This window comes from Hypanus sabinus, unplaced genomic scaffold, assembly GCF_030144855.1.
Source record: "Hypanus sabinus isolate sHypSab1 unplaced genomic scaffold, sHypSab1.hap1 scaffold_198, whole genome shotgun sequence".
In the NCBI taxonomy this organism is placed as follows: Eukaryota; Metazoa; Chordata; class Chondrichthyes; order Myliobatiformes; family Dasyatidae; genus Hypanus; species Hypanus sabinus.
The window spans coordinates 180,048-207,500 of record NW_026780078.1 but is presented as its reverse complement, the minus strand read 5'-3'; the positions used below and the strand labels follow the sequence as shown (position 1 = coordinate 207,500).

General features: G+C 61.6%; 1 protein-coding gene across 1 annotated transcript in view; it reads left to right on the top strand.

Moving 5' to 3' along the window:
• Positions 1-27,130, top strand: part of LOC132387554 (palmitoyltransferase ZDHHC5-like) — a 79,950-nt gene extending 52,820 nt beyond the window's left edge. Inside the window, exons 6-12 of the mRNA XM_059959933.1 lie at positions 1-48; positions 2,302-2,392; positions 8,169-8,301; positions 8,409-8,532; positions 19,543-19,661; positions 24,616-25,226; positions 26,378-27,130. The exon at positions 1-48 is cut by the window's left edge and continues 65 nt beyond it. Of these exons, the coding sequence (XP_059815916.1) occupies positions 1-48; positions 2,302-2,392; positions 8,169-8,301; positions 8,409-8,532; positions 19,543-19,661; positions 24,616-25,226; positions 26,378-26,567 (1,316 nt within the window). The 3' untranslated portion in view covers positions 26,568-27,130. The remainder of the gene's footprint in view (positions 49-2,301; positions 2,393-8,168; positions 8,302-8,408; positions 8,533-19,542; positions 19,662-24,615; positions 25,227-26,377) is intronic.
• The last annotated feature ends 323 nt before the right edge of the window (positions 27,131-27,453 follow it).

Here is a 27,453-nt window from a genome sequence, read left to right as displayed (position 1 = left end):
TCGTCCTGGTTGCCCGCGGTCGGACCACCAATGAGCAGGTAGGGCAGGGTCTCTCCGACGGCCGCCCCTGGCTGTCCTCCCCACCCCTCCCGATGACTGCTCTCTGGCCCTCCCCTGACGGATCACCCCTTTCCTCAGCCCCCATCCTCTCGCAGGAGGTTCATACACAGCTTTGTTTATTGTAGGTACAGTCGGCCCTCCTTATCCACGGATTCCGCATGTGTGGATTCAACCAACCGTGGATCGGGAAAACCCGCAAGTTCCCTCTCCAGCACTCGTTGCTTGAGCATGTACAGACTATTTTTTTCTTGTCATTATTTCCTAAACAACTATATAACTATATAGTTATCATTTACATTGTATTAGGTATTATAAGTAATCTAGAGATGATTTAAAAGTACAGGCAGTCCCCGGGTTATGAGTTCCGTTCCTGAGTCCGTCTTTAAGTCGGATTTGAAGTCGGAACAGGTACATCCGGTATTACCTCGCATCAGATAGTCATACGTTTGTCTTAGTATATAGTACATATTTTACCTTTCTATGCATATACATACGTATTTCAATAATTAAACCACTGCGTTGCTTAGTAATAATTGTAGCTTTCACCGGGGCAGGGCCTATCACATGCTCCATTAAAATTGTTCCCATCGTTGAGCGAATGTAGCCTAACACTTCCAATGACCGATGGCGTTTCACCTCTTTCCAATCGCTTTATTACTTCCACCTTATTTTCAATCGTGATCGTGATTATTTCGTGAACAGAAACACCGCGGATTCAGAGCTCCACCACCGAGTCCTAATGTCCACCGCACCGAGACGGGTTAAATAAAGTCCGGGGTTCCGCTGGGTCCTAATGTCCACCGCACCGAGATGGGTTAAATAAAGTCCGGGGTTCCGCTGGGTCCTAATGTCCACCGCACCAAGACGGGTTGAATAAGGTCCGGGGTTCCGCCGGGTCCTAATGTCCACCGCACCAAGACGGGTTGAATAAGGTCCGGGGTTCCGCCGGGTCCTAATGTCCACCGCACCGAGACGGGTTGAATAAGGTCCGGGATTCCGCCGGGTCCTAATGTCCACCGCACCAAGACGGGTTGAATAAGGTCCGGGGTTCCACCGGGTCCTAATGTCCACCGCACCGAGACGGGTTGAATAAGGTCCGGGGTTCCGCCGGGTCCTAATGTCCACCGCACCGAGACGGGTTGAATAAGGTCCGGGGTTCCGCCGGGTCCTAATGTCCACCACACCGAGACGGGTTGAATAAGGTCCGGGGTTCCGCCGGGTCCTAATGTCCACCGCACCAAGACGGGTTGAATAAGGTCCGGGGTTCCGCCGGGTCCTAATGTCCACCGCACCAAGACGGGTTGAATAAGGTCCGGGGTTCCGCCGGGTCCTAATGTCCACCGCACCGAGACGGGTTGAATAAGGTCCGGGATTCCGCCGGGTCCTAATGTCCACCGCACCAAGACGGGTTGAATAAGGTCCGGGGTTCCACCGGGTCCTAATGTCCACCGCACCGAGACGGGTTGAATAAGGTCCGGGGTTCCGCCGGGTCCTAATGTCCACCGCACCAAGACGGGTTGAATAAGGTCCGGGGTTCCGCCGGGTCCTAATGTCCACCGCACCGAGACGGGTTGAATAAGGTCCGGGATTCCGCCGGGTCCTAATGTCCACCACACCGAGACGGGTTGAATAAGGTCCGGGGTTCCGCCGGGTCCTAATGTCCACCGCACCAAGACGGGTTGAATAAGGTCCGGGGTTCCGCCGGGTCCTAATGTCCACCGCACCGAGACGGGTTGAGTACGGTCCGGGGTTCCGACGGGTCCTAAAGACCACTGCATTGAGACAGGTTAAATAAGGTCCGGGGTTCTGCTGGGTCCTAAAGACCACTGCACTGAGACAGGTTGAATAAGGGACTTGAGCATCCTCTTTTTTTTGTATCCGTGGGGGGTCTTGGAACCAGTCCCCTGTGGTTAAGGAAGGCTGACTGTACATTGAAACGTACAGTTCAACGTACAGTTCAGAAACGTCAGTAGCCAGTACAGTGCATGTTCCAGCAGCAATACAGAGCACGACGAGTGTCAAAACAGCAGCAGCCCAATAAACCCCTTTCCCCTCCGACCCTGATGTGTGCGCACGCACCCCGGCCTCTTGTCTCCAGGCCAGAGGGTTGGTGATTTTATTGAGGGGAGTGGCAGCGAGGCAGAATGGCAGCCCTCCCCAACCCCACCGGCGAGCCGTCCACCCCGACCGTTCAGCCTCCACGTCCATGCCTGCCGCTCACTGGCTCTTCTTGGGTTGCAGGTCACGGGAAATTCAGGGGGGGAGTGAATCCCTTCACCCAGGGCTGCTGGAGAAACATCTCTTATGTACTCTGCAGTTCACAGGCACCCAGGTGAGTGTGAAGCACTTCCCTTCCTCCCTACGCCTCACTGTTCCCTCCCTCAACTCCCTCACAGTTCCCTCCACCATCCTCACTGTTCCCTCCTTTCCCCTTCCTCACAGTTCCCTCCTTTCCCCTTCCTCACTGTACTCTCCTCCCCCCTCCCTCACTGTTCCCTCCTCCCCTTCCCTCACTGTTCCCTCCGCCCCCTCCCTCACTGTTCCCTCCTCCCCCTCCCTCACTTTTCCCTCCTCCCCTCCCTCACAGTTCCCTCCACCATCCTCACTGTTCCCTCCTTTCCCCTTCCTCACGGTTCCCTCCTCCCCTTCCCTCACTGTTCCCCTCCTCCCCCTCCCTCACTGTTCCCTCCTCCCCTCCCTCACAGTTCCTCCACCATCCTCACTGTTCCCTCCTTTCCCCTTCCTCACTGTTCCCTCCTCCCCTCCCTCACTGTTCCCTCCTCCCCCTCCCTCACAGTTCCCTCCACCATCCTCACTGTACCCTCCTTTCCCCTTCCTCACAGTTCCCTCCTTTCCCCTTCCCTCACTGTTCCCTCCTCCCCCTCCCTCACTGTTCCCTCCTCCCCCTTCCCTCACTGTTCACTCCTCCCCCCTCCCTCACTGTTCCCTCCTCCCTCCTCACTGTTCTCTCCTCCCCTCCCTCACAGTTCCCTCCACCATCCTCACTGTTCCCTCCTCCCTTCCCTCACTGTTCCCTCCTCCCCCCTCCCTCACTGTTCCCTCCTCCCCTTCCTCACTGTTCCCTCCTCCCCTTCCCTCACTGTTCCCTCCTCCCCCTCCCTCACTGTTCCCTCCTCCCCTCCCTCACAGTTCCCTCCACCATCCTCACTGTTCCCTTCCTTTCCCCTTCCTCACCGTTCCCTCCTCCCCTTCCCTCACTGTTCCCCTCCTCCCCCTCCCTCACTGTTCCCTCCTCCCCTCCCTCACAGTTCCCGTCCACCATCCTCACTGTTCCCTCCTTTCCCCTTCCTCACTGTTCCCTCCTCCCCTCCCTCACAGTTCCCTCCACCATCCTCACTGTACCCTCCTTTCCCCCTTCCTCACAGTTCCCTCCTTTCCCCCTTCCTCACTGTTCCCTCCCTCCCCCCTCCCTCACTGTTCCCTCCTTTCCCCTTCCTCACAGTTCCCTTCCTCCCCCTCCCTCACTGTTCCCTCCTCCCCCTCCCTCACTGTTCCCTCCTCCCCTCCCTCACTGTTCCCTCCTCCCCTCCCTCACAGTTCCCTCCACCATCCTCACTGTTCCCTCCTTTCCCTTCCTAACAGTTCCCTCCTCCCCTGCCCTCACTGTTCCCTCCTCCCCCTCCCTCACTGTTCCCTCCTCCCCTCCCTCACTGTTCCCTCCTCCCCTCCCTCACAGTTCCCTCCACCATCCTCACTGTTCCCTCCACCATCCTCACTGTTCCCCTCCTTTCCCCCTTCCTCACAGTTCCCTCCCTCCCCTTCCCTCACTGTTCCCCTCCTCCCCCTCCCTCACTGTTCCCTCCTCCCCTCCCTCACAGTTCCCTCCACCATCCTCACTGTTCCCTCCTTTCCCCCTTCCCTCACTGTTCCCTCCTCCCCTCCCTCACTGTTCCCCTCCTCCCCTCCCTCACAGTTCCCTCGCACCATCCTCACTGTACCCTCCTTTCCCCTTCCTCACAGTTCCCTCCTTTCCCCTTCCTCACTGTACTCTCCTCCCCCTCCCTCACTGTTCCCTCCTCCCCCCTCCCTCACTGTTCCCTCCTCCCCTTCCCTCACTGTTCCCTCCTCCCCCTCCCTCACTGTTCCCTCCTCCCCTCCCTCACTGTTGCCTCCTCCCCTTCCCTCACTGTTCCCTTCCTCCCCCTCCCTCACAGTTCCCTCCTCCCCTCCCTCACTGTTCCCTCCTCCCCTCCCTCACTGTTCCCTCCTCCCCTTCCCTCACTGTTCCCTCCTCCCCCTCCCCTCACTGTTCCCTCCTCCCCTCCCTCACTGTTCCCTCCTCCCCTCCCTCACTGTTCTCTCCTCCCCTCCCTCACAGTTTCCCTCCCACCATCCTCACTGTTCCCTCCTCCCCTTCCCTCACTGTTCCCTCCTCCCCCTCCCTCACTGTTCCCTCCTCCCCTCCCTCACTGTTCCCTCCTCCCCTCCCTCACAGTTCCCTCCACCATCCTCACTGTTCCCTCCTTTCCCCTTCCTCACTGTTCCCTCCTCCCCTTCCCTCACTGTTCCCTCCTCCCCCTCCCTCACTGTTCCCTCCTCCCCTCCCTCACAGTTCCCTCCGACCATCCTCACTGTTCCCTCCTTTCCCCTTCCTCACTGTTCCCTCCTCCCCCTTCCCTCACTGTTTCCCTCCTCCCCCTCCCTCACTGTTCCCTCCTCCCCTCCCTCACAGTTCCCTCCACCATCCTCACTGTTCCCTCCTTTCCCCTTCCTCACTGTTCCCTCCTCCCCCTCCCTCACAGTTCCCTCCACCATCCTCACTGTACCCTCCTTTCCCCTTCCTCACAGTTCCCTCCTTTCCCCTTCCTCACTGTTCCTCCTCCCCCTCCCTCACTGTTCCCTCCTTTCCCCTTCCTCACAGTTCCCCTCCTCCCCCCTCCCTCACTGTTCCCTCCTCCCCCTCCCTCACTGTTCCCTCCTCCCCTCCCTCACTGTTCCCTCCTCCCCTCCCTCACAGTTCCCTCCACCATCCTCACTGTTCCCTCCTTTCCCCTTCCTCACAGTTCCCTCCTCCCCTGCCCTCACTGTTCCCTCCTCCCCCTCCCTCACTGTTCCCTCCTCCCCTCCCTCACTGTTCCCTCCTCCCCTCCCTCACAGTTCCCTCCACCCATCCTCACTGTTCCCTCCACCATCCTCACTGTTCCCTCCTTTCCCCTTCCTCACAGTTCCCTCCTCCCCTTCCCTCACTGTTCCCTCCTCCCCCTCCCTCACTGTTCCCTCCTCCCCTCCCTCACAGTTCCCTCCACCATCCTCACTGTTCCCCTCCTTTCCCCTTCCTCACTGTTCCCTCCTCCCCTCCCTCACTGTTCCCTCCTCCCCTCCCTCACAGTTCCCTCCACCATCCTCACTGTACCCTCCTTTCCCCTTCCTCACAGTTCCCTCCTTTCCCCTTCCTCACTGTACTCTCCTCCCCCTCCCTCACTGTTCCCTCCTCCCCCTCCCTCACTGTTCCCTCCTCCCCTCCCTCACTGTTCCCTCCTCCCCTCCCTCACTGTTGCCTCCTCCCCTTCCCTCACTGTTCCCTCCTCCCCTCCCTCACAGTTCCCTCCTCCCCTCCCTCACTGTTCCCTCCTCCCCTCCCTCACAGTTCCCTCCACCATCCTCACTGTTCCCTCCTTTCCCCTTCCTCACAGTTCCCTCCTCCCCTTCCCTCACTGTTCCCTTCCTCCCCCTCCCTCACTTTTCCCTCCTCCCCTCCCTCACAGTTCCCTCCACCATCCTCACAGTTCCCTCCTTTCCCCTTCCTCACTGTTCCCTCCCTCCCCCTCCCTCACTGTTCCCTCCTCCCCTCCCTCACAGTTCCCTCCACCATCCTCACTGTTCCCTCCTTTCCCCTTCCTCACAGTTCCCTCCTCCCCTTCCCGCACTGTTCCCTCCTCCCCCTCCCTCACTTTTCCCTCCTCCCCTCCCTCACAGTTCCCTCCACCATCCTCACTGTTCCCTCCTTTCCCCTTCCTCACTGTTCCCTCCTCCCCCTCCCTCACTGTTCCCTCCTCCCCTCCCTCACTGTTCCCTCCTCCCCTCCCTCACAGTTCCCTCCACCATCCTCACTGTACCCTCCTTTCCCCTTCCTCACAGTTCCCTCCTTTCCCCTTCCTCACTGTACTCTCCTCCCCCTCCCTCACTGTTCCCTCCCCCTCCTCCCCTTTCCTCACTGTTCCCTCCTCCCCCTCCCTCACTGTTCCCTCCTCCCCTCCCTCACAGTTCCCTCCACCATCCTCACTGTTCCCTCCTTTCCCCTCCCTCACAGTTCCCTCCACCATCCTCACTGTACCCTCCTTTCCCCTTCCTCACAGTTCCTTCCTTTCCCCTTCCTCACTGTACTCTCCTCCCCCTCCCTCACTGTTCCCTCCTCCCCCTCCCTCACTGTTGCCTCCTCCCCTTCCCTCACTGTTCCCTCCTCCCCTCCCTCACAGTTCCCTCCTCCCCTCCCTCACTGTTCCCTCCTCCCCTCCCTCACAGTTCCCTCCACCATCCTCACTGTTCCCTCCTTTCCCCTTCCTCACAGTTCCCTCCTCCCCTTCCCTCACTGTTCCCTCCTCCCCCTCCCTCACTTTTCCCTCCTCCCCTCCCTCACAGTTCCCTCCACCATCCTCACTGTTCCCTCCTTTCCCCTTCCTCACAGTTCCCTCCTCCCCTTCCCTCACTGTTCCCTCCTCCCCCTCCCTCACTTTTCCCTCCTCCCCTCCCTCACAGTTCCCTCCACCATCCTCACTGTTCCCTCCTTTCCCCTTCCTCACTGTTCCCTCCTCCCCTCCCTCACTGTTCCCTCCTCCCCTCCCTCACAGTTCCCTCCACCATCCTCACTGTACCCTCCTTTCCCCTTCCTCACAGTTCCCTCCTTTCCCCTTCCTCACTGTACTCTCCTCCCCCTCCCTCACTGTTCCCTCCTCCCCCTTACTCACTGTTCCCTCCTCCCCTCCCTCACTGTTCTCTCCTCCCCTCCCTCACAGTTCCCTCCACCATCCTCACTGTTCCCTCCTTTCCCTTTCCTCACTGTTCCCTCCTCCCCTTCCCTCACTGTTCCCTCCTCCCCTTCCCTCACTGTTCCCTCCTCCCCCTCCCTCACTGTTTCCCTCCTCCCCTCCCTCACTGTTCCCTCCTCCCCTCCCTCACAGTTCCCTCCACCATCCTCACTGTTCCCTCCTTTCCCCTTCCTCACTGTTCCCTCCTCCCCTTCCCTCACTGTTCCCTCCTCCCCCTCCCTCACTGTTCCCTCCTCCCCTCCCTAACAGTTCCCTCCACCATCCTCACTGTTCCCTCCTTTCCCCTTCCTCACTGTTCCCTCCTTTCCCCTTCCTCACTTTTCCCTCCTTTCCCCTTCCTCACTTTTCCCTCCTCCCCTCCCTCACAGTTCCCTCCACCATCCTCACTGTTCCCTCCTTTCCCCTTCCTCACTGTTCCCTCCTCCCCTCCCTCACTGTTCCCTCCTCCCCTCCCTCACTGTTCCCTCCTCCCCTCCCTCACAGTTCCCTCCACCATCCTCACTGTACCCTCCTTTCCCCATCCTCACAGTTCCCTCCTTTCCCCTTCCTCACTGTACTCTCCTCCCCCTCCCTCACTGTTCCCTCCTCCCCCTCCCTCACTGTTCCCTCCTCCCCTCCCTCACTGTTCTCTCCTCCCCTCCCTCACAGTTCCCTCCACCATCCTCACTGTTCCCTCCTTTCCCTTTCCTCACTGTTCCCTCCTCCCCCTCCCTCACTGTTCCCTCCTCCCCTTCCCTCACTGTTCCCTCCTCCCCCTCCCTCACTGTTCCCTCCTCCCCTCCCTCACTGTTCCCTCCTCCCCTCCCTCACAGTTCCCTCCACCATCCTCACTGTTCCCTCCTTTCCCCTTCCTCACTGTTCCCTCCTCCCCTTCCCTCACTGTTCCCTCCTCTCCCTCCCTCACTGTTCCCTCCTCCCCTCCCTCACAGTTCCCTCCACCATCCTCACTGTTCCCTCCTTTCCCCTTCCTCACTGTTCCCTCCTTTCCCCTTCCTCACTGTTCCCTCCTCCCCCTCCCTCACTGTTCCCCCTTCCCTTCCCTCACTGTTCCCCCTTCCCTTCGTCAGAGCTCTACACTCATAGCTTCGCTCTCCCTGCCAGGTACATTTCCCGGGAGAAGAGAGAGTACCAGGTCCCGGTGCAGACACCCTTTCTGCGGCCCACGGTCTCCGACACTGAGGTCACCATGAAGCTGATGGACAACGGTATCCAGACCAGCCTCACACGGACCCGGGTAAGTGGGGGGAGAATCTGGGGAGGGGCTGTTCCGGCGAGTACGGGACACTGGCTCCAGAGGGCCCCATTCTCACAGACTAACGATGGTCCTCTCTCCTCCACCAGTCGAGAGGAAGCCTGGTGGTGCTGGAGAGCCAGTCCACAGATATCGAGCCTCCTCCGCCTCCGAAACCAGACCTCAACCGGTATTCCGGGCTGCGGACTCATCTGTCACTGGCAACCAATGAGGGTAAGGCATCTGTTTCCTTCCGCAGACCCAGATCCCAGCTCTCTTCCCAGTGTGGGTACCGAGCGCTCCCGGGACATGGGTCAGACACGGTGTGGAGCTCCCTCTACATCACCCCCACAGTGTGTCCCCCCACTTTATCACCAGTGTGGGCACCAAGCGCTCCCAGGACAAGGGTCAGACACGGTGTGGAGCTCCCTCTACATCACCCGCACAGTGTGTCCCCCCACTTTATCCCCAGTGTGGGTACCGAGCGCTCCCGGGACACGGGTCAGACACGGTGTGGAGCTCCCTCTACATCACCCCCACAGTGTGTCCCCCCACTTTATCACCAGTGTGGGCACCAAGCGCTCCCGGGACACGGGTCAGACACGGTGTGGAGCTCCCTCTACATCACCCGCACAGTGTGTCCCCCCACTTTATCCCCAGTGTGGGTACCGAGCGCTCCCGGGACACGGGTCAGACACGGTGTGGAGCTCCCTCTACATCACCCCCACAGTGTGTCCCCCCACTTTATCCCAGTGTGGACACCGAGCGCTCCCGGGACACGGGTCAGACACGGTGTGGAGCTCCCTCTACATCACCCCCACAGTGTGTCCCCTGACTTTATCCCCAGTGTCAGCACCGAGCGCTCCCGGGACACGGGTCAGACACGGTGTGGAGCTCCCTCTACATCACCCCCACAGTGTGTCCCCCCCACTTTATCCCCAGTGTGGACACCGAGCGCTCCCGGGACACGGGTCAGACACGGTGTGGAGCTCCCTCTACATCACCCCCACAGTGTGTCCCCCCACTTTATCCCCAGTGTGGACACCGAGCGCTCCCGGGACAGGGGTCAGACATGGTGTGGAGCTCCCTCTACATCACCCCCACAGTGTGTCCCCCCACTTTATCCCCAGTGTGGGCACCGAGCGCTCCCGGGACACGGGTCAGACACGGTGTGGAGCTCCCTCTACATCACCCCCACAGTGTGTCCCCCCACTTTATCCCCAGTGTGGGCACCGAATGCTCCCGGGACACGGGTCAGACACGGTGTGGAGCTACCTCTACATCACCCCCACAGTGTGTCCCCCCACTTTATTCCCAGTGTGGACACCGAGCGCTCCCGGGACACGGGTCAGACACGGTGTGGAGCTCCCTCTACATCACCCCCACAGTGTGTCCCCCCCACTTTATCCCCAGTGTGGACACCGAGTGCTCCCGGGACACGTGTCAGACACGGTGTGGAGCTCCCTCTACATCACCCCCACAGTGTGTCCCCCCACTTTATCCCCAGTGTGGACACCGAGCGCTCCCGGGACACGGGTCAGACACGGTGTGGAGCTCCCTCTACATCACCCCCACAGTGTGTCCCCCCACTTTATCCCCAGTGTGGGCACCGAGCGCTCCCGGGACAAGTGTCAGACACGGTGTGGAGCTCCCTCTACATCTCCCCCACAGTCTGTCCCCCCCACTTTATCCCCAGTGTGGGCACCGAGCGCTCCCGGGACACGGGTCAGACACGGTGTGGAGCTCCCTCTACATCACCCCCACAGTGTGTCCCCCCCACTTTATCCCCAGTGTGGGCATCGAGCGCTCCCGGGACACGGGTCAGACACGGTGTGGAGCTCCCTCTACATCACCCCCAGTGTGTCCCCCCCACTTTTATCCCCAGTGTGGGCACCGAGCGCTCCCGGGACACGGGTCAGACACGGTGTGGAGCTCCCTCTACATCACCCCCACAGTGTGTCCCCCCACTTTATCCCCAGTGTGGGCACCGAGCGCTCCCGGGACAAGTGTCAGACACGGTGTGGAGCTCCCTCTACATCTCCCCCACAGTCTGTCCCCCCCACTTTATCCCCAGTGTGGGCACCGAGCGCTCCCGGGACACGGGTCAGACACGGTGTGGAGCTCCCTCTACATCACCCCCACAGTGTGTCCCCCCCACTTTATCCCCAGTGTGGGCATCGAGAGCTCCCGGGACACGGGTCAGACACGGTGTGGAGCTCCCTCTACATCACCCCCAGTGTGTCCCCCCCACTTTATCCCCAGTGTGGGCACCGAGCGCTCCCGGGACACGGGTCAGACACGGTGTGGAGCTCCCTCTACATCACCCCCACAGTGTGTCCCCCCACTTTATCCCCAGTGTGGGCACCGAGCGCTCCCGGGACACGGGTCAAACACAGTGTGGAGCTCCCTCTACATCATCCCCACAGTGTGTCCCCACTTTATCCCCAGTGTGGACACCAAGTGCTCCCGGGACAAGTGTCAGACACGGTGTGGAGCTCCCTCTACATCACCCCCACAGTGTCCCCCCCCACTTTATCCCCAGTGTCGGCACCGAGCGCTCCCGGGACACGGGTCAGACACGGTGTGGAGCTCCCTCTACATCACCCCCACAGTGTGTCCCCCCCACTTTATCCCCAGTGTGGACACCGAGCGCTCCCGGGACACGGGTCAGACACGGTGTGGAGCTCCCTCTACATCACCCCCACAGTGTGTCCCCCCACTTTATCCCCAGTGTGGACACCGAGCGCTCCCGGGACAGGGGTCAGACACGGTGTGGAGCTCCCTCTACATCACCCCCACAGTGTGTCCCCCACTTTATCCCCAGTGTGGGCACCGAGCGCTCCCGGGACACGGGTCAGACACGGTGTGGAGCTCCCTCTACATCACCCCCACAGTGTGTCCCCCCACTTTATCCCCAGTGTGGGCACCGAACGCTCCCGGGACACGGGTCAGACACGGTGTGGAGCTCCCTCTACATCACCCCCACAGTGTGTCCCCCCACTTTATTCCCAGTGTGGACACCGAGCGCTCCCGGGACACGGGTCAGACACGGTGTGGAGCTCCCTCTCCATCACCCCCACAGTGTGTCCCCCCACTTTATCCCCAGTGTGGACACCGAGTGCTCCCGGGACACGTGTCAGACACGGTGTGGAGCTCCCTCTACATCACCCCCACAGTGTGTCCCCCCACTTTATCCCCAGTGTGGACACCGAGCGCTCCCGGGACACGGATCAGACACGGTGTGGAGCTCCCTCTACATCACCCCCACAGTGTGTCCCCCCACTTTATCCCCAGTGTGGGCACCGAGCGCTCCCGGGACAAGTGTCAGACACGGTGTGGAGCTCCCTCTACATCACCCCCACAGTGTGTCCCCCCCACTTTATCCCCAGTGTGGGCATCGAGCGCTCCCGGGACACGGGTCAGACACGGTGTGGAGCTCCCTCTACATCACCCCCAGTGTGTCCCCCCCACTTTATCCCCAGTGTGGGCACCGAGCGCTCCCGGGACACGGGTCAGACACGGTATGGAGCTCCCTCTACATCACCCCCACAGTGTGTCCCCCCACTTTATCCCCAGTGTGGGCACCGAGCGCTCCCGGGACACGGGTCAGACACGGTGTGGAGCTCCCTCTACATCACCCCCACAGTGTGTCCCCCCACTTTATCCCCAGTGTGGACACCGAACGCTCCCGGGACACGGGTCAGACACGGTGTGGAGCTCCCTCTACATCACCCCCACAGTGTGTCCCCCCACTTTATCCCCAGTGTGGGCACCGAGCGCTCCCGGGACACGGGTCAGACACGGTGTGGAGCTCCCTCTACATCACCCCCACAGTGTGTCCCCCAAATTTATCCCCAGTGGGGGCACCGAGCGGTCCCGGGACACGGGTCAGACACGGTGTGGAGCTCCCTCTACATCTCCCGCACAGTGTGTCCCCCCACTTTATCCCCAGTGTGGGTACCGAGCGCTCCCGGGACACGGGTCAGACACGGTGTGGAGCTCCCTCTACATCACCCCCACAGTGTGTCCCCCCACTTTATCCCAGTGTGGACACCGAGCGCTCCCGGGACACGGGACAGACACGGTGTGGAGCTCCCTCTACATCACCCCCACAGTGTGTCCCCCCCACTTTATCCCCAGTGTGGACACCGAGCGCTCCCGGGACACGGGTCAGACACGGTGTGGAGCTCCCTCTTCATCACCCCCACAGTGTGTCCCCCCACTTTATCCCCAGTGTGGACACCGAGCGCTCCCGGGACAGGGGTCAGACACGGTGTGGAGCTCCCTCTACATCACCCCCACAGTGTGTCCCCCCACTTTATCCCCAGTGTGGGCACCGAGCGCTCCCGGGACACGGGTCAGACACGGTGTGGAGCTCCCTCTACATCACCCCTACAGTGTGTCCCCCCACTTTATCCCTAGTGTGGGCACCGAACGCTCCCGGGACACGGGTCAGACACGGTGTGGAGCTCCCTCTACATCACCCCCACAGTGTGTCCCCCCACTTTATTCCCAGTGTGGACACCGAGCGCTCCCGGGACACGGGTCAGACACGGTGTGGAGCTCCCTCTACATCACCCCCACAGGGTGTCCCCCCACTTTATCCCCAGTGTGGACACCGAGTGCTCCCGGGACACGTGTCAGACATGGTGTGGAGCTCCCTCTACATCACCCCCACAGTGTGTCCCCCCACTTTATCCCCAGTTTGGACACGAGCGCTCCCGGGACACGGGTCAGACACGGTGTGGAGCTCCCTCTACATCACCCCCACAGTGTGTCCCCCCACTTTATCCCCAGTGTGGGCATCGAGCGCTCCCGGGACACGGGTCAGACATGGTGTGGAGCTCCCTCTACATCACCCCCAGTGTCCCCCCCCCACTTTATCCCCAGTGTGGGCACCGAGCGCTCCCGGGACAAGTGTCAGACACGGTGTGGAGCTCCCTCTACATCACCCCCACAGTGTGTCCCCCCACTTTATCCCCAGTGTGGACACCGAACGCTCCCGGGACACGGGTCAGACACGGTGTGGAGCTCCCTCTACATCACCCCCACAGTGTGTCCCCCCACTTTATCCCCAGTGTGGACACCGAACGCTCCCGGGACACGGGTCAGACACGGTGTGGAGCTCCCTCTACATCACCCCCACAGTGTGTCCCCCCACTTTATCCCCAGTGTGGGCACCGAGCGCTCCCGGGACACGGGTCAGACACGGTGTGGAGCTCCCTCTACATCACCCCCACAGTGTGTCCCCCAAATTTATCCCCAGTGGGGGCACCGAGCGGTCCCGGGACACGGGTCAGACACGGTGTGGAGCTCCCTCTACATCTCCCGCACAGTGTGTCCCCCCACTTCATCCCCAGTGTGGGTACCGAGCGCTCCCGGGACACGGGTCAGACACGGTGTGGAGCTCCCTCTACATCACCCCCACAGTGTGTCCCCCCACTTTATCCCAGTGTGGACACCGAGCGCTCCCGGGACACGGGACAGACACGGTGTGGAGCTCCCTCTACATCACCCCCACAGTGTGTCCCCCCCACTTTATCCCCAGTGTGGACACCGAGCGCTCCCGGGACACGGGTCAGACACGGTGTGGAGCTCCCTCTTCATCACCCCCACAGTGTGTCCCCCCACTTTATCCCCAGTGTGGACACCGAGCGCTCCCGGGACAGGGGTCAGACACGGTGTGGAGCTCCCTCTACATCACCCCCACAGTGTGTCCCCCCACTTTATCCCCAGTGTGGGCACCGAGCGCTCCCGGGACACGGGTCAGACACGGTGTGGAGCTCCCTCTACATCACCCCTACAGTGTGTCCCCCCACTTTATCCCTAGTGTGGGCACCGAACGCTCCCGGGACACGGGTCAGACACGGTGTGGAGCTCCCTCTACATCACCCCCACAGTGTGTCCCCCCACTTTATTCCCAGTGTGGACACCGAGCGCTCCCGGGACACGGGTCAGACACGGTGTGGAGCTCCCTCTACATCACCCCCACAGGGTGTCCCCCCACTTTATCCCCAGTGTGGACACCGAGTGCTCCCGGGACACGTGTCAGACATGGTGTGGAGCTCCCTCTACATCACCCCCACAGTGTGTCCCCCCACTTTATCCCCAGTTTGGACACGAGCGCTCCCGGGACACGGGTCAGACACGGTGTGGAGCTCCCTCTACATCACCCCCACAGTGTGTCCCCCCACTTTATCCCCAGTGTGGGCATCGAGCGCTCCCGGGACACGGGTCAGACACGGTGTGGAGCTCCCTCTACATCACCCCCAGTGTCCCCCCCCCACTTTATCCCCAGTGTGGGCACCGAACGCTCCCGGGTCACGGGTCAGACACGGTGCGGTGCTCCCTCTACATCACCCCCACAGTGTGTCCAGTGTGGACACCGAGCGCTCCCGGGACACGGGTCAGACACGGTGTGGAGCTCCCTCTATATCACACCCACAGTGTGTCCCCCAACTTTATCCCCAGTGTGGACACCGAGCGCTCCCGGGACACGGGTCAGACACGGTGTGGAGCTCCCTCTACATCACCCCCACAGTGTGTCCCCCCACTTTATCCCCAGTGTGGACACCGAGCGCTCCCGGGACACGGGTCAGACACGGTGTGGAGCTCCCTCTACATCACCCCCAGTGTGTCCCCCCCACTTTATCCCCAGTGTGGGCACCGAGCGCTCCCGGGACACGGGTCAGACACGGTATGGAGCTCCCTCTACATCACCCCCACAGTGTGTCCCCCCACTTTATCCCCAGTGTGGGCACCGAGCGCTCCCGGGACACGGGTCAGACACGGTGTGGAGCTCCCTCTACATCACCCCCACAGTGTGTCCCCCCACTTTATCCCCAGTGTGGACACCGAACGCTCCCGGGACACGGGTCAGACACGGTGTGGAGCTCCCTCTACATCACCCCCACAGTGTGTCCCCCCACTTTATCCCCAGTGTGGGCACCGAGCGCTCCCGGGACACGGGTCAGACACGGTGTGGAGCTCCCTCTACATCACCCCCACAGTGTGTCCCCCAACTTTATCCCCAGTGGGGGCACCGAGCGGTCCCGGGACACGGGTCAGACACGGTGTGGAGCTCCCTCTACATCTCCCGCACAGTGTGTCCCCCCACTTTATCCCCAGTGTGGGCACCGAACGCTCCCGGGACACGGGTCAGACACGGTGTGGAGCTCCCTCTACATCACCCCCACAGTGTGTCCCCCCACTTTATTCCCAGTGTGGACACCGAGCGCTCCCGGGACACGGGTCAGACACGGTGTGGAGCTCCCTCTACATCACCCCCACAGGGTGTCCCCCCACTTTATCCCCAGTGTGGACACCGAGTGCTCCCGGGACACGTGTCAGACACGGTGTGGAGCTCCCTCTACATCACCCCCACAGTGTGTCCCCCCACTTTATCCCCAGTTTGGACACCGAGCGCTCCCGGGACACGGGTCAGACACGGTGTGGAGCTCCCTCTACATCACCCCCACAGTGTGTCCCCCCACTTTATCCCCAGTGTGGGCATCGAGCGCTCCCGGGACACGGGTCAGACACGGTGTGGAGCTCCCTCTACATCACCCCCAGTGTCCCCCCCCAACTTTATCCCCAGTGTGGGCACCGAGCGCTCCCGGGACAAGTGTCAGACACGGTGTGGAGCTCCCTCTACATCACCCCCACAGTGTGTCCCCCCACTTTATCCCCAGTGTGGACACCGAACGCTCCCGGGACACGGGTCAGACACGGTGTGGAGCTCCCTCTACATCACCCCCACAGTGTGTCCCCCCACTTTATCCCCAGTGTGGGCACCGAGCGCTCCCGGGACACGGGTCAGACACGGTGTGGAGCTCCCTCTACATCACCCCCACAGTGTGTCCCCCAACTTTATCCCCAGTGGGGGCACCGAGCGGTCCCGGGACACGGGTCAGACACGGTGTGGAGCTCCCTCTACATCACCCCCACAGTGTGTCCCCCCACTTTATCCCCAGTGGGGGCACCGAACGCTCCCGGGTCACGGGTCAGACACGGTGCGGTGCTCCCTCTACATCACCCCCACAGTGTGTCCAGTGTGGACACCGAGCGCTCCCGGGACACGGGTCAGACACGGTGTGGAGCTCCCTCTATATCACACCCACAGTGTGTCCCCCAACTTTATCCCCAGTGTGGACACCGAGCGCTCCCGGGACACGGGTCAGACACGGTGTGGAGCTCCCTCTACATCACCCCCACAGTGTGTCCCCCCACTTTATCCCCAGTGTGGACACCGAGCGCTCCCGGGACACGGGTCAGACACGGTGTGGAGCTCCCTCTACATCACCCCCAGTGTGTCCCCCCCACTTTATCCCCAGTGTGGGCACCGAGCGCTCCCGGGACACGGGTCAGACACGGTATGGAGCTCCCTCTACATCACCCCCACAGTGTGTCCCCCCACTTTATCCCCAGTGTGGGCACCGAGCGCTCCCGGGACACGGGTCAGACACGGTGTGGAGCTCCCTCTACATCACCCCCACAGTGTGTACCCCCACTTTATCCCCAGTGTGGACACCGAACGCTCCCGGGACACGGGTCAGACACGGTGTGGAGCTCCCTCTACATCACCCCCACAGTGTGTCCCCCCACTTTATCCCCAGTGTGGGCACCGAGCGCTCCCGGGACACGGGTCAGACACGGTGTGGAGCTCCCTCTACATCACCCCCACAGTGTGTCCCCCAACTTTATCCCCAGTGGGGGCACCGAGCGGTCCCGGGACACGGGTCAGACACGGTGTGGAGCTCCCTCTACATCTCCCGCACAGTGTGTCCCCCCACTTTATCCCCAGTGTGGGTACCGAGCGCTCCCGGGACACGGGTCAGACACGGTGTGGAGCTCCCTCTACATCACCCCCACAGTGTGTCCCCCCACTTTATCCCAGTGTGGACACCGAGCGCTCCCGGGACACGGGACAGACACGGTGTGGAGCTCCCTCTACATCACCCCCACAGTGTGTCCCCCCACTTTATCCCCAGTGTCGGCACCGAGCGCTCCCGGGACACGGGTCAGACACGGTGTGGAGCTCCCTCTACATCACCCCCACAGTGTGTCCCCCCCACTTTATCCCCAGTGTGGACACCGAGCGCTCCCGGGACACGGGTCAGACACGGTGTGGAGCTCCCTCTACATCACCCACACAGTGTGTCCCCCCACTTTATCCCCAGTGTGGACACCGAGCGCTCCCGGGACAGGGGTCAGACACGGTGTGGAGCTCCCTCTACATCACCCCCACAGTGTGTCCCCCCACTTTATCCCCAGTGTGGGCACCGAGCGCTCCCGGGACACGGGTCAGACAAGGTGTGGAGCTCCCTCTACATCACCCCCACAGTGTGTCCCCCCACTTTATCCCCAGTGTGGGCACCGAACGCTCCCGGGACACGGGTCAGACACGGTGTGGAGCTCCCTCTACATCACCCCCAGTGTGTCCCCCCCACTTTATCCCCAGTGTGGGCACCGAGCGCTCCCGGGACAAGTGTCAGACACGGTGTGGAGCTCCCTCTACATCACCCCCACAGTGTGTCCCCCCACTTTATCCCCAGTGTGGACACCGAACGCTCCCGGGACACGGGTCAGACACGGTGTGGAGCTCCCTCTACATCACCCCCACAGTGTGTTCCCCCACTTTATCCCCAGTGTGGGCACCGAGCGCTCCCGGGACACGGGTCAGACACGGTGTGGAGCTCCCTCTACATCACCCCCACAGTGTGTCCCCCAACTTTATCCCCAGTGGGGGCACCGAGCGGTCCCGGGACACGGGTCAGACACGGTGTGGAGCTCCCTCTACATCTCCCGCACAGTGTGTCCCCCCACTTTATCCCCAGTGTGGACACCGAGCGCTCCCGGGACACGGGTCAGACACGGTGTGGAGCTCCCTCTACATCACACACACAGTGTGTCCCCCCACTTTATCCCCAGTGTGGACACCGAGCGCTCCCGGGACATGGGTCAGACACGGTGTGGAGCTCCCTCTACATCACCCCCACAGTGTGTCCCCCCACTTTATCCCCAGTGTGGACACCGAGTGCTCCCGGGACACGTGTCAGACACGGTGTGGAGCTCCCTCTACATCACCCCCACAGTGTGTCCCCCCACTTTATCCCCAGTGTGGACACCGAGCGCTCCCGGGACACGGGTCAGACACGGTGTGGAGCTCCCTCTACATCACCCCCACAGTGTGTCCCCCCACTTTATCCCCAGTGTGGGCACCGAGCGCTCCCGGGACAAGTGTCAGACACGGTGTGGAGCTCCCTCTACATCACCCCCACAGTGTGTCCCCCCCACTTTATCCCCAGTGTGGGCACCGAGCGCTCCCGGGACACGGGTCAGACACGGTGTGGAGCTCCCTCTACATCACCCCCACAGTGTGTCCCCCCCACTTTATCCCCAGTGTGGGCATCGAGCGCTCCCGGGACACGGGTCAGACACGGTGTGGAGCTCCCTCTACATCACCCCCAGTGTGTCCCCCCCACTTTATCCCCAGTGTGGGCACCGAGCGCTCCCGGGACAAGTGTCAGACACGGTGTGGAGCTCCCTCTACATCACCCCCACAGTGTGTCCCCCCACTTTATCCCCAGTGTGGACACCGAACGCTCCCGGGACACGGGTCAGACACGGTGTGGAGCTCCCTCTACATCACCCCCACAGTGTGTCCCCCCACTTTATCCCCAGTGTGGGCACCGAGCGCTCCTGGGACACGGGTCAGACACGGTGTGGAGCTCCCTCTACATCACCCCCACAGTGTGTCCCCCCACTTTATCCCCAGTGGGGGCACCGAACGCTCCCGGGTCACGGGTCAGACATGGTGCGGAGCTCCCTCTACATCACCCCCACAGTGTGTCCAGTGTGGACACCGAGCGCTCCCGGGACACGGGTCAGACACGGTGTGGAGCTCCCTCTATATCACACCCACAGTGTGTCCCCCAACTTTATCCCCAGTGTGGACAGCGAGCGCTCCCGGGACACGGGTCAGACACGGTTTGGAGCTCCCTCTACATCTCCCCCACAGTGTGTCCCCCCACTTCATCCCCAGTGTCAATGTTTATGACAGTAAATCTCTGGTACCCTTAGGTTTGGGTGTCATAATGAACGTGCTTTCTAGTGTCTTCCGTTCGTGTTATTAATTACCCCCATTCCTCCTCATTTCCCCATTCCCTCATTTCCCCCATTCCCCCTCATTTCCCCCATTCCCCCCTCCCTCGTGCTTCCCACCCTCTCCTATTGTCTCCACAGAGAGCAGTCTCCTTCACCGAGCGGAGAATCCTCCGACTCCCACCATGTACAAGTACCGGCCAACCTACAGCAGCCCCGGACGCAACCACGTCGCCCTGACGCACTCTGCCAGCGACAAGGTACCTTCCTCTCGTTCCCTGACAAGCCGTCGGCTCCTGCACTCCATCCCCGTCTCCACCGTTTCCCCTTGGCCTGCAGCCCACTGAGTTTACCCCCCCCCTCCCCCCCCAGCTGGAATCTCCACGTGGTCCCAGCTCCTGTGTTCTGCTGCCCCGTCTGTCCCCGGAGGAGTTTCCCAGCTTGGGCTGTTTATTGGCATGTACTGGGCAGTGGGGGTCCTGAATGCTGGATGCCAGCTCCTTGAGGCATCCTCTTTCGAAGCTGACTGAGCCGTATCTTGGGGCAGTGGCCCGTGTGTTTCTGTAATGGCAAAGGCAGAGGCAGTTTTACTGTCACCAGGACTGGGTTGTACCTCTCCAGAGATCCAAAAAGGGTAGAACATGCACCGTGAATTTTTGGGAGGGTTGACGGACAGAGGGACCTCAGTGTACAGGTGTAGGATACCCACTGTGAGTGGTGTGGAGTGCCACCAGACTGAGGGATCTCGGTGTACAAGTGTAGGGGAGACACACAGACACACCGTGAATGGTGGGGAGTGTCGAGGGACAGGGGGACCTCGGTGTACGAGGGTAGGACACGCACCGTGAACGGTGGGGAGTGTCGAGGGATAGAGGGACCTCGGGGTACGAGGGCAGGACACACACCATGAACGGTGGGGAGTGTCGATGGACGGGGACCTCGGTGTACGAGGGTAGGACACGCACCGTGAACGGTGGGGAGTGTCGATGGACAGGGGGACCTCGCTGTACGAGGGTAGGACACGCACCGTGAACGGTGGGGAGTGTCGATGGACAGAGGGACCTCGGGGTGCGAGGGTAGGACACACACCGTGAACGGTGGTGAATGTCGAGGGATAGAGGGACCTCGGTGTACGAGGGTAGGACACGCACCGTGAATGGTGGTTAATGTCGAGGGACAGGGGGACCTCGGTGTACGAGGGTAGGACACGCACCGTGAACGGTGGGGAGTGTCGATGGACAGAGGGACCTCGGGGTACGAGGGTAGGACACACACCGTGAACGGTGGGGAGTGTCGATGGACAGGGGGACCTCGGCATACAAGGGTAGGACACGCACCGTGAACGGTGCAGAGTGTCGAGGGACAGGGGGACCTCGGCGTACAAGGGTAGGACACGCACCGTGAACGGTGGGGAGTGTCGAGGGACAGAGGGGCCTCGGCGTACGAGGGTAGGACACGCACCGTGAACGGTGGGGAGTGTCGAGGGACAGGGGGGCCTCGGTGTACGAGGGTAGGACACGCACCGTGAATGGTGGGGAGTGTCGAGGGACGGGGACCTCGGGGTGCGAGGGGAGGACACGCACCGTGAACGGTGGGGAGTGTCGAGGGATAGAGGGGCCTCGGGGTACGAGGGTAGGACACGCACCGTGAACGGTGGGGAGTGTCCAGGGGCAGGGGGACCTCGGTGTACAAGGGCAGGACACGCACCGTGAACGGTGGTGAATGTCGAGGGGTAGAGGGACCTCGGTGTACGAGGGTAGGACACGCACCGTGAACGGTGGGGAGTGTCGATGGACAGAGGGACCTCGGGGTACGAGGGTAGGACACACACCGTGAACGGTGGGGAGTGTCGATGGACAGAGGGACCTCGGGGTACGAGGGTAGGACACGCACCGTGAACGGTGGGGAGTGTCGAGGGACAGAGGGACGTCGGTGTACGAGGGTAGGACACGCACCGTTAACGGTGGGGACTGTCGAGGGACAGTAGGACCTCGGTTTACGAGGGTAGGACACGCACCGTGAACGGTGGGGAGTGTCGATGGACAGGGGGACCTCGGCGTAAGAGGGTAGGACACGCACCGTGAACGGTGGGGAGTGTCGATGGACAGAGGGACCTCGGGGTACGAGGGTAGGACACACACCATGAACGGTGGGGAGTGTCGATGGACAGGGGGACCTTGGCGTACGAGGGTAGGACACGCACCGTGAACGGTGCAGAGTGTCGAGGGACAGGGGGACCTCGGCGTACAAGGGTAGGACACGCACCGTGAACGGTGGGGAGTGTCGAGGGACAGGGGGACCTTGGTGTACGAGGGTAGGACACGCACCGTGAACGGTGGGGAGTGTCGAGGGAGAGAGGGACCTTGGTGTACTAGGGTAGGACACGCACCGTGAACGGTGGGGAGTGTCGAGGGACAGAGGGGCCTCGGCGTACGAGGGTAGGACACGCACCGTGAACGGTGGGGAGTGTCGAGGGATAGAGGGACCTCGGTGTACGAGGGTAGGACACGCACCGTGAACGGTGGGGAGTGTCGATGGACAGAGGGACCTCGGTGTACGAGGGTAGGACACGCATCGTGAACGATGGGGAGTGTCGATGGACAGAGGGACCTCGGGGTACGAGGGTAGGACACACACCGTGAACGGTGGGGAGTGTCGATGGACAGGGGGACCTCGGTGTACGAGGGTAGGACACGCACCGTGAACGGTGGGGAGTGTCGATGGACAGGGGGACCTCGCTGTACGAGGGTAGGACACGCACCGTGAACGGTGGGGAGTGTCGATGGACAGAGGGACCTCGGGGTGCGAGGGTAGGACACACACCGTGAACGGTGGTGAATGTCGAGGGATAGAGGGACCTCGGTGTACGAGGGTAGGACACGCACCGTGAATGGTGGTGAATGTCGAGGGACAGGGGGACCTCGGTGTACGAGGGTAGGACACGCACCGTGAACGGTGGGGAGTGTCGATGGACAGAGGGACCTCGGGGTACGAGGGTAGGACACACACCGTGAACGGTGGGGAGTGTCGATGGACAGGGGGACCTCGGCGTACGAGGGTAGGACACGCACCGTGAACGGTGCAGAGTGTCGAGGGACAGGGGGACCTCGGCGTACAAGGGTAGGACACGCACCGTGAACGGTGGGGAGTGTCGAGGGACAGGGGGACCTTGGTGTACGAGGGTAGGACACGCACCGTGAACGGTGGGGAGTGTCGAGGGACAGAGGGGCCTCGGCGTATGAGGGTAGGACACGCACCGTGAACGGTGGGGAGTGTCGAGGGACAGAGGGGCCTCGGCGTACGAGGGTAGGACACGCACCGTGAACGGTGGGGAGTGTCGAGTGACAGAGGGACCTCGGCGTACGAGGGTAGGACACGCACCGTGAACGGTGGGGAGTGTCGAGGGGCGGGGGGACCTCGGGGTGCGTGGGTAGGAAACACACCGTGAACGGTGGGGAGTGTCGAGGGACAGGGGGACCTCGGTGTACGAGGGTAGGACACGCACCGTGAACGGTGGGGAGTGTCGAGGGACAGGGGGGCCTCGGTGTACGAGGGTAGGACACGCACCGTGAATGGTGGGGAGTGTCGAGGGACAGGGGGACCTCGGGGTGCGAGGGTAGGACACGCACCGTGAACGGTGGGGAGTGTCGAGGGATAGAGGGGCCTCGGGGTACGAGGGTAGGACACGCACCGTGAACGGTGGGGAGTGTCCAGGGGCAGGGGGACCTCGGTGTACAAGGGAAGGACACGCACCGTGAACTGTGGTGAATGTCGAGGGGTAGAGGGACCTCGGTTTACGAGGGTAGGACACGCACCGTGAACGGTGGGGAGTGTCGATGGACAGAGGGACCTCGGGGTACGAGGGTAGGACACACACCGTGAACGGTGGGGAGTGTCGATGGACAGAGGGACCTCGGGGTACGAGGGTAGGACACGCACCGTGAACGGTGGGGAGTGTCGAGGAACAGAGGGACCTCGGTGTACGAGGGTAGGACACGCACCGTGAACGGTGGGGACTGTCGAGGGACAGTAGGACCTCGGTTTACGAGGGTAGGACACGCACCGTGAACGGTGGGGAGTGTCGATGGACAGGGGGACCTCGGCGTACGAGGGTAGGACACGCACCGTGAACGGTGCAGAGTGTCGAGGGACAGGGGGACCTCGGCATACAAGGGTAGGACACGCACCGTGAACAGTGGGGTGTGTCGAGGGGCGGGCGGACCTCGGGGTGCGAGGGTAGGACACGCACCGTGAACGGTGGGGAGTGTCGAGGGACAGAGGGACCTCGGTGTACGAGGGTAGGACACGCACAGTGAACGGTGCGGAGTGTCGATGGACAGAGGGACCTCGGGGTGCGAGGGTAGGACACACACCGTGAACGGTGGTGAATGTCGACGGATAGAGGGACCTCGGTGTACGAGGGTAGGACACGCACCGTGAATGGTGGTGAATGTCGAGGGACAGGGGGACCTCGGTGTACGAGGGTAGGACACGCACCGTGAACGGTGGGGAGTGTCGAGGGGCGGGGGGACCTCGGGGTGCGAGGTTAGGAAACACACCGTGAACGGTGGGGAGTGTCGAGGGACAGGGGGACCTCGGTGTACGAGGGTAGGACACGCACCGTGAACGTTGGGGAGTGTCGAGGGACAGGGGGACCTCGGGGTACGAGGGTAGGAAACGCACCGTGAACGGTGGGGTGTCGAGGGACAGGGGGACCTCGGTGTACGAGGGTAGGACACGCACCGTGAATGGTGGGGAGTGTCGAGGGACAGGGGGACCTCGGGGTGCCTGGGTAGGACACGCACCGTGAACGGTGGGGAGTGTCGATGGACAGAGGGACCTCAGCGTACGAGAGCAAGGATCCCAGAAGGTGGCAGCACAGCGAGATCAGTTCAAGAGGAAGATGCAGGAGATACTTGCCAGTTTTTGCCTGGGCACGGAATATGGGAGCGGGTAGTTTACAGAACAACTTTATAACACGCCTGTCAGGCCATTGCCGAAAGACTGCGCAGATCTAGTCACTGTGAGGCAGCAAGCTCGAGATAAAGCGGGAGGGGGTGCTGAGGGCTTCCTTGTGACGTATTGTACCTGAGGCTGGGGCCGAAGGAAGAGGCGTGGGAATGTGGAAAGACGAGGGGCACAAATTGGATTCTTGCGACCCCGCACCCCGAATTCCTGTATGTCTTGACCTTTCCCCCCTCTCTTTCCGCACAGGTCTGTCCAGTGGACCTCTCCCCGGATCCAGCCACTGCCGAGGGAGCAGGCAGTCTCAGCCTGCGCTCCGAGGGTCCGACCTCTCCCACCCTGTACGGCAGCCTCCCACTGGAGCCGGCGTCCGAGGGCTCCCGCTCCTCCTGCAGCCTCCGCTCGGCGCCGGGGACTGGAGACGGGGCCGGCGTGGGCCCGGGGCCCGACGAGGGCACCACCTCCACCTCCTACAAGAGCCTGGGTGAGCCCACCCACGAATACAGCCCCTCCCTGGACAGCCTCCCGCCTACCAGCCCCGAGTCCGAGGCACCCGGCTACCACTCGCCCTTCCTCTCGGCCCGGCTGGCCATGCACCGCGAGGCTGACCTGCTGGCCCGCTGCCCCCGGGAGCGCGAGGGGCTTCTGTCCCAGGCCCCGCACCAGGCGCGGGGCCGAGAGGAGAGCCGGCGCCGGGCACCCTCCTCGCCCCCTCACCGGCCCGGCTTCCCGGGGCCAGCCCCTCGCCCCTTCCGTCCTGTCTCCCCTCCTCAGGGCAAGGCGTCCCGGGGCCCAGCCTTCCCACGGCAGACAGAGGACATCGAGGGAGCCGGCTCTACGCACCCTCTCCTGCCTCCCAGGTAAGCGTACAGGTGGAGTGGACTGCAGCTCGCTCCATACTTACGGAAGGAGTGGGGGAGAGGGATGAGGCGGGAGGGGGATAGGGAGGCCTGGTGAGTGGTGGAGTCGAGGGAGCGGGCAGGAGGCAGAGGGTGGAAGTAAAAAGAACCATATCTGATGTTGCACGGGGATGGGCTCACTTCTCTTGGCATTGTGTGGATGACGGAATCGAAGGCTCTGTGGCCAGGTTTGCGGACGGTACGGAGATAGGTGAGGGACAGGACGCAGGGAGGCCACGGAGGGACTTGGGCCGATTGAGAGACTGGGCAAAGGAGTGGCAAATGGAATCGAGTGTCAGGAGGTGTACGACCCTGCTCTTTGGTAGAAGAAATAAAAGCATCGACTATTTTCTAAATGGAGAGAAAATTTGAAAATCTGAGCTGCAGAGGGACTTGGGATTTGCTGGAGGTTAACTTGCAGGTTGAATCCGTGGTGAGGAAGGTGAATGGACTAGAATGTAATGTTGAGGATTTATGAAGCACTGGCGAGGACTCGCTCGGGCATTGTGAGCAGTTTTGGGCTCTTTATCTAAGAACGGATGTGCTGACGTTGGGACAGGGTCCAGAGCACGTTTGCAAGGATAATTCCAGGAATGAAAGGCTTATCGTTTGAGGAGCAATTGATCGCTCTGGGCCTTAACTACCCTGAAATTTAGAGAAATTAGGGGGGTTCTCATTAAAACCTGTCGAATGTTGAAAGACCCAAATAGAGTGGATGTGAAGAAGATGTCTCTTTTGATGGGACCATTCGGCACAGCCTCTGATACAGGAGCATCCATTTAGAACGGCGATGAGGAGGAATTTCTTAAGCCAGAGGAATCTTAGGAGTGCATTGCCACGGGCCAAGTGTATTTACCGTGGAGGTTGATCGTTTTTGAAGAGTCAGGTCCCGGGGAGAAGAAGGCGGGAGGTTGGGGTGGAGGGAAATGGATCGGCCATGGTGAAATGGCCTAATTCTGCTCCTGTGTCTCGTTCAGAGGAGGTGGGTGGGAAGCAGAGGACAGGAAATGATGGTCACAACGTGTCCCACACTGGGGGTAAGGCAGGGGGAGGGGGGGGTGCGCCCTGTTTCCCGAGCTAACCCTTCTGTCCTCTTCCCTCCCCTTGGACAGGGACGAGGTGCAGATGAAAGGGACCCACGTCCGGAGCAACGGGCAGCCCCGGCACCTGAACAAGTCGGAGCCACGGCGCACGTCGCCGCCCCCCGTCCCGGGCACCTCCAGCGGAGTGACCCTCAGCCCCAACAAGGGGGTGAAGAAGGTGTCGGGCGTCGGAGGGACCACCTACGAGATCTCGGTGTGAGGCCGGGAAGGGGCGGCTGGAATGGAGCCGTGTCAGACTGGATGGAGGAGAGAGAGGGGTTCCCAGAAGCTGTCGGCCTCTCTCTTTCCCCTGCTACAGATTTGGATATGGGTCAGCGGCAAGAGGCAGAGAGGTGGTGAGGTGCAGAGGACTGTCATGGCAGCAGCCTCCCCGTGCCGGGACTGGACAGTGGCAAGGGGAATGTCCCGCATGTGTCCGACTGTCTCATGCTCCTTCCCTCCTACCCCCCTCTCCTCTCCTCTGGACTCCATCGTCCGCTGCTCCAGCCCCCTGTGTCTGGTCCCTGCTCTCTGTGGTTCAAGCCAGCTGAATCCTCCCTCTCTGCCTCTCCCTCCTTTACCCTCTCCCTCCCCCTTCTGAACCGTGAGTTGGATTGGCGACAAGTGGACATTGTGCAATTGTGTTCAGCTGGGGCGTGGTCTCCTGTGAACCAGGGCCTCTCCTTCAATCCGTCGGAGCCACGAGCAAGACAGAGACTTTTGCAAAAAAAACTTAAGAAACAAATGTTTTTTTATATATAATTAAAGGGATTATTTACTCTGTATCCGTGCATTGGCAGCACACTTCACACAGCCGTCCCGCAAAATGATAGTACGTATCAGTATTTCCCCCCCCCCCCCACCCCTTCATCTGCCATCGTGCTCCCTGCCTCCCTTCCTCTTGTGTGCTTCTCCCGCAAGGAAGTTGGAGATGAGCTCCTCAGCCCTGCCCTGAGGAGACAGCGAGCCTTCCCCCCCACCCCCCAACAGCCTGGTCCGCTCCAGCAGATGAGCTCCTGGGCTCGGACTGTGCGCCAGCCTGGGTGGTGGGTCAGAGTCCCAATTTGAATTGGGGTTCTGCCTCTGGGACCCCGGGAGGTCATGAT